Source organism: Bos taurus, chromosome 29 (assembly GCF_002263795.3).
Source record: "Bos taurus isolate L1 Dominette 01449 registration number 42190680 breed Hereford chromosome 29, ARS-UCD2.0, whole genome shotgun sequence".
Classification (NCBI taxonomy): Eukaryota; Metazoa; Chordata; class Mammalia; order Artiodactyla; family Bovidae; genus Bos; species Bos taurus.
The window spans coordinates 24864666-24881128 of NC_037356.1; the positions used below are offsets into that span (position 1 = coordinate 24864666).

The window sequence follows — 16463 nt, forward strand, 5'->3', positions numbered from 1 at the left end:
AGTGGATTCCGGATCCCTCTCAGTTTTCGAGGCCCTCATTGGGTGGAGCTAGAAGCTGAGCCTTGGGCAGAGTTGGGGCATGTTACAACTTGCTGGCTGACAAAGTCACAGCATTCGGATTTCCAAAGACGGAGGTTTAAAGGCTTGGTCTCTGAGTCCGAACAGAGCAACGTTCGGATTTCCAAAGACCGAGGTTTAAAAGGCTTGGTCTCTGAGTCCGACCAAAGCAACGTTTTTGCTATTGACATGGTGAAGAGGGTTTTCGCTAATTTTTTTTTCCCCTAGCATGAAACAACATCTGCTTATTATGTTTGGCCAAGCCATGGCTCCCCCACAAATTCAAAGTCAATAATCCATCTCTGAGGCCCACCCACAGGGCAGCTGGGGGCCAACAGTACTCCCCATGTTCTTCTTATCTTTACAGAAAATGGGCACCCAGAACACAACAGCCCGCGAGACACAGAGCCAAACTGCAGCAAAGGCCTTGGAGAGGGCAAAGAGCCAGCTGCGTGGGGAGAAGGGGCAGAGGGGAGACAAAGGTGAGGGCCAAGCCGCGTGGTGGGTGGTAGATCATGTCTGGGCCTGGAAGGGGAAGGGAGGGAGGCAAAAGGGCAGGAAGCCAGGGAGCAAGGAGCATGCCACGGGGTAGGCTGACATGCCAGTGAGAGCTTTTGCCGCCCCTTTCCAGGTGGCAGGTTTGAGGTTCCTTCCCAAGCTGGGAGAAGAGGGGCCGGCCCCAGTGCACCTCTTCCCGAGCTCTGTGGACAGCGGAACTCACCCTCACGGGCATGTCTCAGGTTGGGGGTTGGGTCACAGAGTACAGCGGGGCCACGAACACAAGCGGAAGCCACAGGCCAACAGCCTCACACAAAACATCCGGCTCGACACAGGGTGGGGCAGAGGATGCTAGAGGCTCGGTGGGGTCCCCGGCCTACGATGTCATTACCTGTCCTGTTTCCGGGGCAGAGTACTTCTGCAGAACTTAGGGCTAGCGGCAGGGGAAGAGAGAGGGCTAGAAGGCCAGGCAGGTGGAAAACAAGAGAAGCAGCATTAGATCGGAAGGAAGGGGGCAGGGCGTCACACACAATGACCAGAACATTTTCCTCATTCCCAGGGCTGATACTGGCTTTCTTCCCCATGTGGAGAAGGCAGATATGTTATCACTGCTACAGTGAGATTCGAAGCTCTGGGGAAGACTCTGGGTGCGTAATTTCCTATCACTCTGCCCAGCAGCCCTGTGGTAGGAGGGTGTTTGCCACGTCGACTCAGCTGCTTAAGGAGCACCCCACCACACACTCCATGGATGCAGCCGCCACTGATTCAGCCCGCACCATTACAAGGGCAGGGAAAGAAGCAGGTGATGAACAAACAGGATAAAAAGGAAGGATCTCGCAGGTGGAATGCCATTTTAAAACGGAAGCATGAAATCTGCCCCCAGGAGACTTGCAGCAACTCCACGCACTGAGAGTAACCACAGTGAGAAAGATAACAGGAAGCAGAGCCCAGCTTACTCCAACCCAAACTGGCTTCCCCCTGGAGAGACAGCAGTGATCCGAAAGAGAGAAATCGCCCAGCAAAGGTAAACAACACCTGGGCTTCCTAACATAATGTCTGGACTCTCGGAGGGGCGTCTTTCGGGGAGATAAAGGCAGCCAAACGCACAGCACCAACCTTTCCGACAGTGTGGTCTTCACACTGTTGGTTCTGACAAAGGGGGTGAGGGCGTCGTCCTTGGAGGCAGCGATGAGGCCGGTGGAGGAGTTGTGACTCAGCGCCCCTCCGCTGCCCAGGGAGATGTCAATGGACTCGCAGCTGGTGTGGAGGCTGCTGACCGACTGGAAGCCCAGGCCGTCCTTGCTCACGGCCGAGGAGCTGCTGGCGTTCGTGCCCCAGGTGAGGCTGTTGGAGGGACCCGAGTGGGCAGAGCTGGGGCTGGAGGCCAGGGGGGACTGGGTGCTATCCACGTTCTTACTGTAGAGAGGGCTGCTGCTCCCGCTGCTCAGGACACCGCTGCCCGAGGGGGACTCTAAGTTACCCTGCTGGCTCAGGGTGGCATGAGGATTGGAGATGACCACCGAGTTTTTCATGTTTTCGGCTGTGGCGATGGGCACTTGCTTGGTAGGCTTCCCACCAAAGAGTCTGCGAAGAGACAAAGGGTTGTGTGGGTTGAACACCCAAGGCCAGGGGGCGCTGGGCTGTCAAAGTAGAGTGGGGCGCAGGAGCCAGTGAGAGTCCCTGGGGAGGGAGGTGGGGTCCTTCCCAGGGCTGGAGGTGGTCCCCTGGGAAAGATACAACAGGCCAGGTGCTGGCGAAGCAAAGGCTCCACCTTCAAGTTCTAGGCTGCCGCTGAGACCCTGGATCTGAGCGAAAGGGAGACGGGCAGTAATCTTCTACTGGCCTATCCTTCGCTACTTCAAGATCTTGCTTCTCTTTCTTTACATAAATAAAGTAACTAGAAAACTGCCCCTCTCCAGGGAACATCTAGAGGGGAAACCAGTTGTCTTAATCATCTTTGTATCTGTGACCCCAGGTGCAAAGCACGCCCTCATTTATGACAGTTCAGCTCCGAAGGATTTGGTTTTTCTGATCTCTGAGCAAACAGGCAGCATCAGGAACAGGAGTCTAGATCTGGAGGCAACCTGGGCAATGTATCCTCCAGATTCATTCTTGCATGAAAGCCGGGCAAGAAGGAGGTGTCTTTTAGGGCCAGATAGCAAGTGCTGCCCAGTGATATGCACAAAACCTTGCGGGGTTCACAAGATGTCAGACCAGACATGCCAGGTGTGAACGGTGTCTCTGAGACAGACACACAGAAATGCCCTTGCACGTCATCTCCCCCACTGCTCATGACCAAAAGTGTGCTACCAAGGACAGAGGGAATGGCACAAACACTCCCCTTTTCCGTAGGCAGAGAGTTCTCTGGTAGGATGGAGCAACTACCTTAAAGTCAAAGCACAGTCCATGCTCTTATAACAATGGCCTGATTCCATCCGCTAAAACTCTTATGAAACAGGCATCTTGGAAAAGAAATGAAACCCACTACATACTAGACAGGCTGCCTTCTACCCAGCTAGTCAAGTCATGTAAATTTGATCTTCTATCCTCTCCAATGGAGAAGGAAATGGCAACCCACTCCATTATTCTTGCCTGGAGTTGGACACAATTTAGCAACTAAACCACCACCACCCTCTCTAAATAGTCCTTGTTGTTTAGTTGCTAAATCGTGTCCAGCTCTTTTGCGACCCCATGGACTGTAGCCCGCCACACTCCTTTGCCCCTGTATTTCCCAGGTAAGAATACTGGAGTGGGTTGCCATTTCCTTCTTCAGGGAATCTTCCCACCTCAGGGATCGAACCTGCGTCTTCTGCTTGGCAGGCAGATTTTTTTTTACCACTAAGCCACTGGGAAGCCTAAACAGTCCTTACAGATCTCAATTACTATAGAAAAAAATAAACATCATCCACCCTCACTACAATGTCTCGTGACAGGAGAAGAACACTTTCTGCCTGGTGACAGAGAAAGAAGTATTCTGTTGCAGAACCTTGGCTTTAGACTACTCACATGCCTGCAGTGACAGGGCCCTCACTGCTCTACTCCAAAGGCTAACTGGCTTCACTGCCAAGCACTTCCAGTTGTTACAAAACCAAAATCGAATCCACCTTTTCCTGACTTGTACGCATGGCTCCTAATCCTATTATATGTAACTACACAGAAAAAGTCCAATCTTTTTTCTGCTAGTCCTTCACACCACTTGAAGAGAGCTATCACACTTCACCTAAGACTCCTCTCCTTCATATTCATGCACAATGAGAGAATTCAGAACACCTAATTTAGGAAAAATGTAATTGCTTGGAATGGGCTGCAAGGTGCTCAGTTCAGAGCCTAAGAAGCTGCATGCATTTTCAAGTGTTCTATTACACTAGCCTCAGGGCCTAGTAAAATGCCTTTGTAGCTACTAAAGGAAATCTATAATACCAAAGAGAGAATATTACATATAACACTTGAGGCAAGAAGCAGAGAAAATTTTCATTTACAAGGCAACCTGTTAAAACAACAAAGAACAGCCCAATAGAACCTTCCCCTGAAAAAATAATCATTACTGAAATTCTAATAATCAAGTCTAGACAAAGAACAGTGAACTGCTTCATTATACCCTTCAAGTGGAATGCTTCTTCTGAAGGCTCTGCAAACATTCCTATCCATTCCCAAATATGTACATGTGCACATAAGTTTTATTTTTCCACTGCTAAATTTTCTATCCTCGGGATTTACTCTTTCCTGAAAAGGTAGGATGAACGTGCCCTATGCGGCTGCAGTTCTAAAGATGGCCCACTGTATGTTATAATGTGGCAAAAAGTTGTGTAAACTGAAAGGAAATTCTATTTTTCAGAAACGCTTCTGCTGTTAAGAATTGTTTTTTTTTTTTTCTTTTTTGTAAAGGAAGCTAACATTTCAGAGACTAATTTGGAATCATGCATGCAGTATAAAAAAACGTGTGTGGGGGGATACTGGATTATTTGGGGAAAAGATCAGGCTAAGATCACTATCTGGCATAATGATGAGGAATCTGAGTTACAGCTTTAAAAAAAAACAACCCTATTTTCCTTGACCTCCTCTTCTAGATCTAAGGGTGTGTTAGGAACTCTTCTTCGATGGTAACTAACTTTTACTGAGTACTTACTATGGGCTAAATATGGCTACATAGATTAATGGTCACAGGTAGGTATCATCATCCCCATTTTACAGATGAGGAAATGGAGGCAGAAGTATTAAGAGAGGTTACATGGTGGCTACCTAAGGTGGACCTAGGATTCAAACGCAGGATGATGGATTTCAGAGGCTTGTGTTTTTCACACCAACACGGGAAAATACTCAAAGCTGCTGGCAGCATCCGACCAAACAGCTTTATTCGAGGACTGAAGCAGAGAAAACCAGAGTTGGTTTCAGCTAAGAAACAGGAAATTATGAATCCGGGATGCCATTCCACATCACATATTCCAGTTCCACTCAGTGCTGTTCAGCCACTTACCTGCGGAGCGTGGGAGAGGCCACATCAGGGTACTTGGCCCCTGGCTGGAGAGTGGCCTGAGCCACACTGGACACAGGCTGGGGTGCCGGGTTCACCTTCACCGAGTTACAGGAAGCCACGCTCTCGTTGTCGGAAGAGATGCCTTTCTCCTTATCGGTCTGGTTGACCAGACCTGGCAGAGAGCTGCCCAGGGCTGTTTTGGAAGGCTCCCTCAGCTTGGGCACCGGCAGGCCGGCTGACTTGCTGCTGATGTTGGAATCTATGCTGCTGGTACTAGACCTGTTCCCGGCCCCGTTCCGGCTGGTAGACTTGCTGGGCCTGGGCAGACTCCGGTACTGTAAGTTCGTCCGGGAGCTGAGAGACAGATACCCATCGTCCTGATTCTGAGCCCCGTCCATGCTCGTCTTCCGACCAGTGGACCGACCGACAAGCGCGGATGACTTTGGGATTTTGCCCAGTGTGGCTGACCTGCTGGTGACGGTGGCCCCGCTGGCTGTGATCATGGCCAGACCAGCGGCAGAGCCACTCTGCTTCTTGAACCCAAAGCTGTTGGCGTTGGCGGTGGGCGTCCTGGAGCTGCTGGGGAGGGGTTTCTTGGATTCATCACCACTGCTGCGGCCGGCATCTGATGGGGAGCGCTTCACCTGGGCGGCTTTGGGTGACAGCCTTCCTTTCTCAGACACTTTTGCATCGTCTGTTTTTCCTGCGACAGAAATCAGCAAAGTTAGCCTCCATATTAAGAAGCCAGCTCAGTCAACTCAGACTATTTAAAATTCTCCCCTACTCCAAAGAACTACTTTGCTTTCTCCTGGGGGAAAGCAGTCCCCTTGGGAGACAGAGGAGAGAGCTTTTTATAAAGATAATCTCATCTACGACTGTCACCATGAGCCTTTAGGAGATGTCAGTGATTTTCCTCATTTGCAAAGCAGTCTACATTTACCCAGAATAAAGCAAAGCCAGCCAATCACTGACACATCTGGGAAGGAGACCTTGTCTTTTACTGACCATTCTCCCTCTATCCATTAAAAAGCTATCCCTAACATTTTCAGTGGGTATCCTGCCTTCCTGCAAAAACTCTGCCCTTGTTTATACACATCCTTAAATCACGGGCAATACTGACTCAGCATATCAACAGCTCATAACCACGTGCCCTTGAATAGTCTTCACTGGGTACCTTAACTCAGAGCCTGACCATGCTTCAACCAATTGAACACGTCTCAGCAGCTGAACCGTCCTCAGACTTTAAGAGGCTCTCATGCTCACAAATTTCCACTTGGAAAAAGGCAAAGATATGAATCTTTCTGAAAGCTGGATATGAGCAGAGTCCAAACCCTAAGAAGTAATACCTGAACATTTACAGGGACTTGAAAACATCAAGCCCTGCTAGCGTGACTGCTTTCCCGGTTTTGAAACTGACAAGTGCGCATGCGAGAAAGCGCGAGCCTCTGACTCACCGGTTCCGGGGGTCTTGAGCGTGCCTGTCGGGGCAGCCGGCTTCGTCCTTGGCATGGTGATGCCGACCTGAGCCGTCATGCCTCGCCGCCACGAGCCTGTCTGTGAGATGACGGGGTTCTTCTTGCCTGACGTGCTTTTGTCGGACTCATCAGACACGTCAGACGGGTTCCGCCTCCACTTCGACCCGGGCTCCATCTTTATGCCGCTGTCTGAGCCCCCGTCTGACTTCTTGACATCCTCGCTGGACCACAGGGAACTCCTCTCCACCTGTGAGTGTTTCTCGGCGTCAGTCTGTGAAGGAGACCCTCTGAATCAGTCTTTCTCAAACCCCAGGCTAGGGAGCCCCTCACTCCAGAGCAAAAAGGCCCATGCCCTGGACAAGTTAGGGGGAAAATAACACATGCCCACTTTAAAATGTTTAAGCCTTTGTACTGGTTATCTTGTTAGGAAGCCTGATCTGTTGGGTCCAAGGAAAGTGAAGAATATGAATATGTCTGAGAAGGGAGGGGGGAGGAGAGTAAAAGGAGGCAGAGGAAAAAGAGAGGGAGAGTTCCACGCAGGAGAACCAGAGGACGGGGCTGTGGCAAGAACTGAGGCCCCCAGCTCTGCCCTTGGCGACGTGCCTCCTCTAACTCCAGCAGCCCGAGCTCTCTGCAGCTCCCAGTCCCCAGCCCAGGTCCCCTTTGTTCTGCCAGCTCCTGAGCACCACAGTCTATCACACAGAGAGTCTGACACAGAGAGTGAGGAGAGACTGAGGCCGCTAGCTCCCCTCGAATCAGGGACAGAGAGGGGCTGAGAGAAGAAGGGACTCCTCAGAAGTCACATCCCCGGGTGCTACAAGCCAGAGGGTGCCTGCTCCCAGCCCAGCTCCATCCATCTGCCACGGCTTGCTCCTCTTGTGGGATTCTGTGCAGACAGGGGATATAATTAGCCAGCTTTCTTTGGAAGAGGCCTGACCTCCTGGCCATTGAGCCCAGGAGGGGACAGAAGTGTGATGTTAATGATTTGCTGCAGTTAAAAGGCGTAACTTGCTAACCAGAAAGCAAGCTTTGGGGGCCTCCCTTGGGGTTGGGACCAGTCCGAGCAGACTTCAGCAGGGCGAAGGAGTGCACTGACCAGGGAAGGGAAGCGAGGTCAGAAACACTTTGGGGTGGCTCCCCTGAGATACAAGTCCCGTACGTGCCACACTTCACAACCAAGAGTGGGCAACATCTGCAAAGAAGGAAATCAGAATGACCCCCTGGCAAGAATCTGGCCCGATGCCTGTCATTTGAGATCGGTACTGATGACTTCCTCCAGGGAATACACTGGCTGAATGGGAACAAAGCTCCATACAGACAAGCAGCCCAAGTTCAACCACCTCTCTGTCACCACCACAGCCGCCCCTCTCTCTCCCTCTGCCATCTCACGGGTGCCTTCGGTTACTCGACCATTCTTTAAACATGCTGAAGTTCCCGCTAGGTACGAGGCATGGAGAGAAGAGGACAGACACACTCCTGGGCTATGAGAAGCTCGTCATTCAGCTGCGGCAAGGGACACAGACAGAGGCATGTCCCCAGCAAGTGAGCAATCAAGGCTCGATGATTAAATGAGTGAAATCAGTGAACACATGCTTCTCGAGCTATCGCACACTTTAACAAAATGACCTCATCCAATCTGGACCACCACCTGGTCAAGGAGGGTAAGAAGGTAAGTATTACAGAACTGTCTTCATCTTCATCCGTTTTACAGAGGAGCAGAAACTCATGGGACTCGCTCCGTGTCCCAAGCACCCCAGCCTGCAGTCCTTCCTTAACCTTCCAGTGCATTCATTCAACCAGAATTTCCTCCATACCCATGGTTTGCCAGGCACCATGGTAGGTCTGAGGATCTGTGAGTAAGATTGGATCTCATCCCTCCTGAAGCTTGGAAATACAAGACATATAAATGGAAAAGGACAAGGAGTCTGAGAGAGTATTACAAGCACTGATGTAATTTAGATTATGACGATGGGGATAGGGAATGGCAGTTTGGTAGGGCCTTTTTGAAGATCTGTCCTAAAGAATGAACAGAAAGTTACTGAGAGAAGAGATTAAGGGAAGAGCATACCAGGTAGGGGGCAGAGTACATGCAAAGGTCCTGAGGCAGAAAATATCTTGGCTTTGGAAACATTCACTCAATAAATATTTACTTGATACCACAATGTATCAAGCAAGTTTTCAGGTACCAGAAGTACTATGCTTAATGAGAACAAAGTACAAATCATTAACCTCCTGGAGCTTATGTTCAAATACATTCTAACACATTCTTTTATACACTAAGAGGTACTAAAAACTTAGCACAAACCACATCCTGGGGTACTGCATTAATTATTCTTTTAATGTTCCTATACCTTATTTTCTCTGATCAAATTATAGTGATGCTAATAGCAATAGCAATAACAATTAAAATTTATTACGCATTTACTGTGTGCTAGCACTGGGCTAAAGTGCTTTACATGTATCGTTTAATCTTCACCAAAAAAACCCTGTGAGGAAGTTTCAGTTCATGAGAAAGCTGAGGCACAGAGTGGAAAAGAAGATTGCCCAAGATCATGCAGTGCAAGGATTCTGGGGAGCCTGCGTGCAGAGCCCGTATTTTAGCCACCATGCTATGCTGCCTTCCCAAATGATAAGCCCAAGGATGAGGGGATGCTGCATGGCCAGGGTGCCTAACACATCACCTACTCTCAGAAACTTTTCTTTCCAACCTGGTTGGTCAGTGGTTCCCCAAGTCCAATTCTCGAGCAGTTCCTGCCTCTGGGTGGGACCCCCAGAATTCTGATTCCCTACCAATGGCAGAGAGAGTCTACACATGCCCAGTCTAACTACAGCTTGAATACCCCTCTGGAAAGAACAGTCATCCAACCATCAGAGCCCCAACACGGTCCAGGGTGGAAGCTATCCCAGCTGCTCTCTGCACTGCAGCGTGTGCCCCCAGACACACTGCTGGCTTTGAGTTCACATCCCCTTCCGAGCTCTGGGCCAGATCACATGGTGGCACCAGGAGGGATTAAAAGACGAAGAAGGGCCAGCCTCTCTGTTCCCAGAGCTTAACACAGGAGGCCCAGCAAGACGGCCACGTGGAGACGCACCCTCCCCTTTGCCAACTGTTCCCTTCTCAATCGGTACCTCCTTTAGATAGATTTCCCTGCGGCCCCTACCTGTAAGTCCACTTACTCATTCAATAGTCAAGAGGGAAGTGGAGAGACCCATAATCAAGGAGGAAAGGAGAGAGCCTGGAAGATGGGAGAGTTCTTCCCTCGAGAGCCCAGGCTCCTGAGGGACTGTGGAGAGGGGGGTCAGTCTTCTGAGAGTGAGGGAATGGAACCCAGGCACTGGAGAGTGAGGTGCAGCCGTGGGGCGGGATGTGGGGGGAAAGCAGGGGGTTGGGCTCTGACAGACTTGAGTTCAAGTCCTAGGTGCTGCCACTCCTGTGCGTGTGTGACCCTGGAGGAAGTGGCTGAACTTCCCTGAGATTGCAACCTTGTGCGTGAAACAGGGATGGTAGTCAGACGAGTGTCTCAGAGAGCTGACAGTGGTTGCCAGGAGCTCAATGTGGAGGGCCCAAGAGTAGCTTTCTGTCACCAAGTGTCCTGCCTCTGAAAATCTCCAGCATGTTAGCATTTAACCTAGTTCTGTCTTGCATGAAGGTAAACAGGGAATTTGTCTCTCTATTATTAAGTTTGGCTCCAAGAAAGCATGTTCAGATAAAGTATGTCTGTATCTCTCTCACACTCACCCTTCAAGATAAGTCTTAATTACTGTGATTTTTTTTTTTTTTAATGGATGAGGAGGCAGAGGTTTGGAGAGGTTGAGCTCATCCAAGGATGTCACAGAGCTGGGAGCTCAACCCTGACTTCAAGGCCATGTTTTTTTTCCCTGTCCCTACAAGCAGACTCCCCAGCTTTCTTGGAGAAAGTCAATCAAGAGGCGGTCAGAGCTCAGGCTGGGGGACTCTGCCTAGCACACTGAGGAACAGTGAGCAGAAGTAAGTGCTGGGTACCTGGGCATGGGTGCCCCCATCAAAGACCCTCCCTGTGCTCCAGCACACTGGAGGAAACAGTCACCCACAGACAAAGGGGATTTCCATCCCCAAGGATCACTCCTCCGGGACCCAGCTCCTCTCTGATACAGCTAAACGAGGCTGCTGCGTAGGCTTCCAGGCGATTGCTTCCCTGTTCCTTAGATGTTGGCTGGTCCTCAGAGGCTTTTCAAACATGAAAACCTAGGCAGGCAACCTGTCCTCAACCTGCTTTCCCGACACATTGGACCACTTCTCCCTGCCTCTGGGATGGTCTGTGCTGCCCGTTTGTCCAAGGAAACCAGTGTGTGACGGGAACCTGAATGAGCCCTGGGAGGATGGCAGCAGACACGTTCCCGCTGCCTGATGCTGCCTGGAGTGGAGTAATGGTCCTTAGCCTTCCTCAGAGTGGCACAGGGGAGGAGAGAAGGAGGTGATTTATGTGGATCAGATACTCAGGGATGCTCCCTGGACAGAGACAAAGAGATACCAAATAAACCAGCTCAATAGGAATCTTAGTAACTGTGGTTACAAATCTACATTTTATTCTGGTATCTACTTAATTTTACTCAAATATTTTAAACTCAGGTAGTTTTGTAGCAAAAAAACAAAATACAAAAAACAAACCCAGTCCAATGAATCGTAAACTCCTTACAATACTCTTGACATTAACTTTCTGCTCTTGATCAAAAGATATGCTTGTGTCATATCCTTGAAGCTTTTCTGATGTAACCTTTGCTAGATGAAAGCAAAGAGCTGATCAGAGAGGAGGGGGTCTTGGCATTAATCAAATTCAAATGCATCATTTGTAAACTCCAGATGTTTACTCTGTGTCGGTGTGGAAAACAGATTCTAATTCCAGCTCTGTGAGAAGGGAACAAAGACAAGGAGATTGTTCTGACAGTGTTCTGTTGGCTCCGCGAGCATGTCAGGAGCAAGCTTCTTCCTGCCTTGCAAGTGAGCAAATCTACTTTACAAATCGTTCTCTCTCTCCTCTCTGTCTGTCTGTCTTTCCTTCTCTCTTAGTTCCACAGCTCAGTTTCTAAGGACAGTCTAGAAGCTTGATGGTGGTTACCTTGAAACTAGAAGGAGTCTCAAAAAAATCATTTAGTGTCCACAAAGAAAGGGAAAGGGTAGGTATTATAACATTTGACAAGTGGTAGGCACACAGTCTGGCTTGGTGTCTCTAATCTGTATCTAATAACTAAACACTCATCCCTTGAATGGTACGGATAGGTTTTTTTAATCAAGTTTTAAAAATTGAGGTATAGCATTCATACACTAAATGGACAATCTTAAGTATATAACTTGAAGAAATTGTATGAAATTAACATATTTACGTAAGGACCACTCAGATCAAGACATGGAACATTTCAGCACTGCTTCCCCAAATCTTTATGCTCCCTTTCATTTAGGCAGCTTTTTTTTTTTTTTCCCCTTAACAACCACTACAAGCCTCCCTCGTTCACCAACAATAATTAGAAACTTGGGCTAAAAATGAAAACTCAAGAAGTCACAGGCAATCCCAGAAGCAACACCTCACAGATTTCATCAGGCGGCCAGTGTTTACATTTCTGTGGGACAGAATGACTCCCACACTCTGACACATCCTTTATTTAGCCCTGTCCTCAAAGAAAAAGATACCTTTGAAAGCAGAGAGACTCTGAAAGAGGCTCCTATCTGTCCAGAGGGAGAAAGAGCAGAGAAAGGAAGCGGATGTGAAAGGAAGGGAGTTAGAGACGGGGGATGTGCCATCTCTGCCCTCGCGAGGCCCTCCTGGGAGATTCTGTCCCCATCGGACCCTTACAGGGGTTCACCTGAGGCCACAGCCCCCACAGGTGGGAGGGACTCATCATGAAGAGGGTCCCAGCCCACGTGTTCCCGGGTTACCACAGCCGGTCAGTCCCAGCGCAAGCAACCAGGTGTGAGGATGGTCACTTCACCTGTCCACTAGTAAATTGGGCTCATCAGAACCAACCCCTCTGACCGCCAAGGGATGCTGTGAGCGCACACAAACACGCCCCCACAAAACTGCTTAGGAAGCACTGCCTCTGAAACATGAGCTCTGAGAGTTTAGAGCAGGGGTGGGAAACCTCGGTGACTCGGCACAGTTAGGCAAGGGTGCAGCTGGCCAACACGCTGGGGCATGGGTGCCCTGTCCAAAGCGTGTGTGTATGGGGTGGGGGGATGCTTGGACACTTGTTGGTTGTGGACAATGCCTCAAAGAGGCAATACCGTCTGATTTTTCAAGACAAATCAGAAGCTCACTTTTTATGTGAAATAATGAACTTATAAAACCTTGAGTGATACTGTGGCCCAAATAAAACACACTGGCAGGATAGGACCCACCAAGCAGCAGTTCCCAACCTCTGGTTGGTATGTACTGGTCTTCTGGGCCAGGGCTCTAGCCCTGCCCCCACCCCGCGGCTCTCAAGGCCCACCCTTGTCCTGTGGACATACATTCCACGCTAAGAATGGCCAATTGAGTCCAATATCCCTGTTGCTGTTGTTTTCTAAATAGATGATGAAACTGAGTTCCGGGAAGGAAAGGTGATTTCTGCCAAGGCCACCGCTGTGAGAGCAGTGAGTCCCCCCGACTCCTATTCCGAGCACCCCGCTGCCCACCCCCCCTCTCCCTGTAAGGAGAGGACACAATCAGGAGACAAGACCACAGGCAGTGAGCAGGAGGCTGGGCCTCTTCTCACGGACCTGGGGACTCTGCCCACCCTAAATGGCTCCCGTGGCCCACAAGCCCAAGGCTCTCCACTGGCAGGGGCCTTGGGGGAGCCTGGGAGGAACCCCGTTCCTTACCTGCACATCCAGGTTCTTGCGCGAGGAGGCAGGCGTGTTGGCATAGGAGCTGATGGAGGAGCTGGTGTTGATGTCATCCGTGCTGAGGTTGTCTATGGTGTCACTGATCCCGCTGCTGACGGAGCTGCTGTCATCCCAGCTGCCAAGACAAACACACCCTGAGCACGTCACGCCGCACCAGCTCAGCCTGACGATACAGACGGACGTGTACCATCCCCAAAGGCTCCTGGTGCACAAAGCCCCAGACAAAGCTCCTTTGCCTCTAATGTGACTCATCTTCAAGGGTGACATCCAACTGCTTTCGTCTGGCAGCTGGGGAAGTGGGTGTTATGTGTCTTCCCCTAAAAGGCGGTACTTTCCTGAGCAGAGGTGACTAAACACATACACACTACCTACCCCATCCTCAACATCACCTGGGGAGCTTTCAAAAGCCAAGGGCCACCTCCAGAGACAGAGGAGGAGCAGGGAGTTTGGGGAATGGAGCAGAAAGTGGGCAGAGAATGAGTCAGCAGGGGTGTCCTCCCTGCGGCTCAGAGGGGGAAGAAGAGCTGCTGTAGGAATTCTCTGGACCCCACTCCTGGCACAGAAAGCCAAGAGAAGGGAAGTGCAAAAATCGGCAGAAACCCATCAACCCTATTGGCAGTTCTAACTCTAATAACTGGAGAAGGGAATGGCAAACCACTCCAGTATTTCTGCCTGGAGAATCCCATGGACAGAGAAGCCTGGAGGGCTACAGTCCGTGGGGTCGCAAAGAGTCGGACACGACTGAGCGACTAACACAACACACACAACTCTGATAATATCTCAAGATGCATCAAAAATAGAGTCCTTCATTTCTCAATCCTCAAATCCGTCAAGACCCTCATCCCGCACCACTCAAGTCAAATCTCCGAGCAAAGATTCCTCTTTTCCTTCTACCATCTCCTGCTTCCCATTACCAAGACATTCGGGCCGCCCCCTGGTCCTCCTGCCTCTGTTTGCAGAGTCTCTCCCGGTGTGCACGGCTGCCCCCACCCCTGCGCCCAGAGGTTCTGACTGCTTCTGCCCTGCCTGGTGACTGCCAACAGGCCAGCTGGGCTCCAGGCTCCTCTTCTGGTCCCCAGCCATCTAGTTTCCCCACAGCAGCCAGAACGGTCTCTGTAAAACGCAAGTCAGATCTATTGCTCCGCTGTTTCAAATCCCTCAGGGCTTCTCAGGACTCCCTACTCTGGCCCTCAAGACCCTGTGATCCAGCCCCTCCTCCAGTCAGTCCTGCCAAGGACGCCCATCTTTACTGCTCACCAGCTCTGGGTTTTCGCCTTCAAGGCTTTGCATTTACTGTACCTCTTCCTGGATGCCTTCCCCCTCCTTCTCTCTGAAGAGTCACCTCCCCAGAAGGCTTTCCCTGGTCCCTCTATCCGTAGTGTCCCCTCCTCCCACCTGCTCCCTATCCCGGCAGCAGGTCTGGTTGCAGGGTGGTAGGTACACAGCAGGTGCTCAATAAATACCTGCTGATTTAGACACATAGAGTGGGAAGTTAAGGAACCTATAAAGTAAGCTTCTAGCATAAACCGTGACACTGCTCTACTTGACGGAGTGGAAATAGCTAAGTATTACTGTCTTTCTAGGCCACAGGTAGGGAAACCAAGGCTGAGGAAGGTATGCCACCTGGCACAGAGTCAGACAGCATGCCGGGCAGGACCTGAATCCAGCTGCCCCCCCTTCCTGTGACGACACACGGCTCTCTATTATGTCCACTGTCAGTGAGCATGGGCAAACGACAGGGCCCACTTCCCCGGGAGGAAGCCCAGGCTCGGGAGCTGGCGTGTCACGGAGCAGGAGTGGCAGGGCCAACATGTGCATCCGGGGCTGTGTGATGATAAAGCATTGACGTAACCACATTTCTCCACCACTCAGCCCTCCACAGGGAGCCGTGCCTCACTGAAAGGCCCGCAGAGCGGCTCTCTGATGCCTCAGAATGCCAGTGTCAGAACAACTCCGCTCCTAGGTATACATCCAGAAAAACAAACATAGTAATTCAAAAAGATACATGCATCCCAATAAAGCTGCATTACTTACAACTGTCACGATATGGAGGCAACCTAAGTGTCCATCAACAGATGAACGGATGAAGAAGATGTGGTATGTACACACAATGGAATATTACTCAGCCATAAAAAAGATCAAAATTTTGCGATTTGCAACAACATGGATGGGCTTGGAGGGCATTATGTTTAGTGAAATAAGTCAGAGAAAGACAAATGCTACAGAATATCACTTACATGTGGAATCTAACAAAATACAACAAAGAGGTGAATGTAACAGAAAGGGATAGACTCACAGAACAAATGATGGTCACCAGTGAGGAGAGCGAGTAGGAGAAGGGGCACGACGGGTAAGGGATTAAGGGGTACAAACTATGTATCAAATACATCAACTACAAGGATATATTGCACAGTATAGCTAATACAGCCAACATTGTATAATAACTATAAATGGAGTATAATAATCTTTAAAAACTGTGGCATACATTATATATATATGCATATATACACACATACACAAAAAGAAACGCCCCTGAGACTTAGAAAGTCAGGAGCACCCCAAACCACCGCTCCCAAGTAATGAAAAGGAAGTTCTGATTTGTTCCGCCAGCTCATAGGATGCCTGTCTGAGCTCTGCTGATCAGGCAGGAAGACGAAGCTTAGTGGAAAGCTGTCTTCATCACCTTTCCCTTCAGCCCACCAATTTGGCTTCTAAAGCCCACCTGGAGGGTCCCACACAAGTGCAGGGGAAACATGCAAAGGTGGTTCTCACGCAGGGAGGGTAAAGGCGGGCAGGGTGGGGGCTCAGGGGGAGGCTCACTAAGCATGAATTCGCAGGAACTGCAGTTCCAGGTCTCAGGCAACTTCCTGCCTGTGATTCCACTGGCTTGGCCCGGCCTCCATCCGGTCCCAAATCCTCCTTTAAGGCCTTCTCCAAATATTCCAGCCCACCCTGACAATCCCCTCCTCTGAATTCACAGTCTGCCGCATTTGGGTTCATTCTGCACGCTCTTGCAGTCTTCCAGTCGTTCTCTCTTTGATGGTCTGTCTTACTTTCTAAGCACCCGCAGGGATCCGCCCAGTGATAGTAAGCAGTGCATCCT

General features: G+C 50.1%; 1 protein-coding gene across 8 annotated transcripts in view; it reads right to left on the reverse strand.

Annotated features, from left to right (window-relative positions):
• Nucleotides 1-16463, reverse strand: part of NAV2 (neuron navigator 2) — a 423973-nt gene that overhangs the window by 63646 nt on the left and 343864 nt on the right. For 5 of the 8 annotated variants that reach the window (XM_002699081.7, XM_005226774.5, XM_059883051.1 and 2 more), the window contains 5 exons: nucleotides 13337-13475; nucleotides 6484-6775; nucleotides 5030-5732; nucleotides 1672-2139; nucleotides 947-1012 (listed from right to left, as the gene is read on the reverse strand). In XM_002699081.7, coding sequence (XP_002699127.1) covers nucleotides 947-1012; nucleotides 1672-2139; nucleotides 5030-5732; nucleotides 6484-6775; nucleotides 13337-13475 — 1668 coding nt within the window. The remainder of the gene's footprint in view (nucleotides 1-946; nucleotides 1013-1671; nucleotides 2140-5029; nucleotides 5733-6483; nucleotides 6776-13336; nucleotides 13476-16463) is intronic. The other 3 variants (XM_059883049.1, XM_010820889.4, XM_024987495.2) reach the window with 1 other exon arrangement.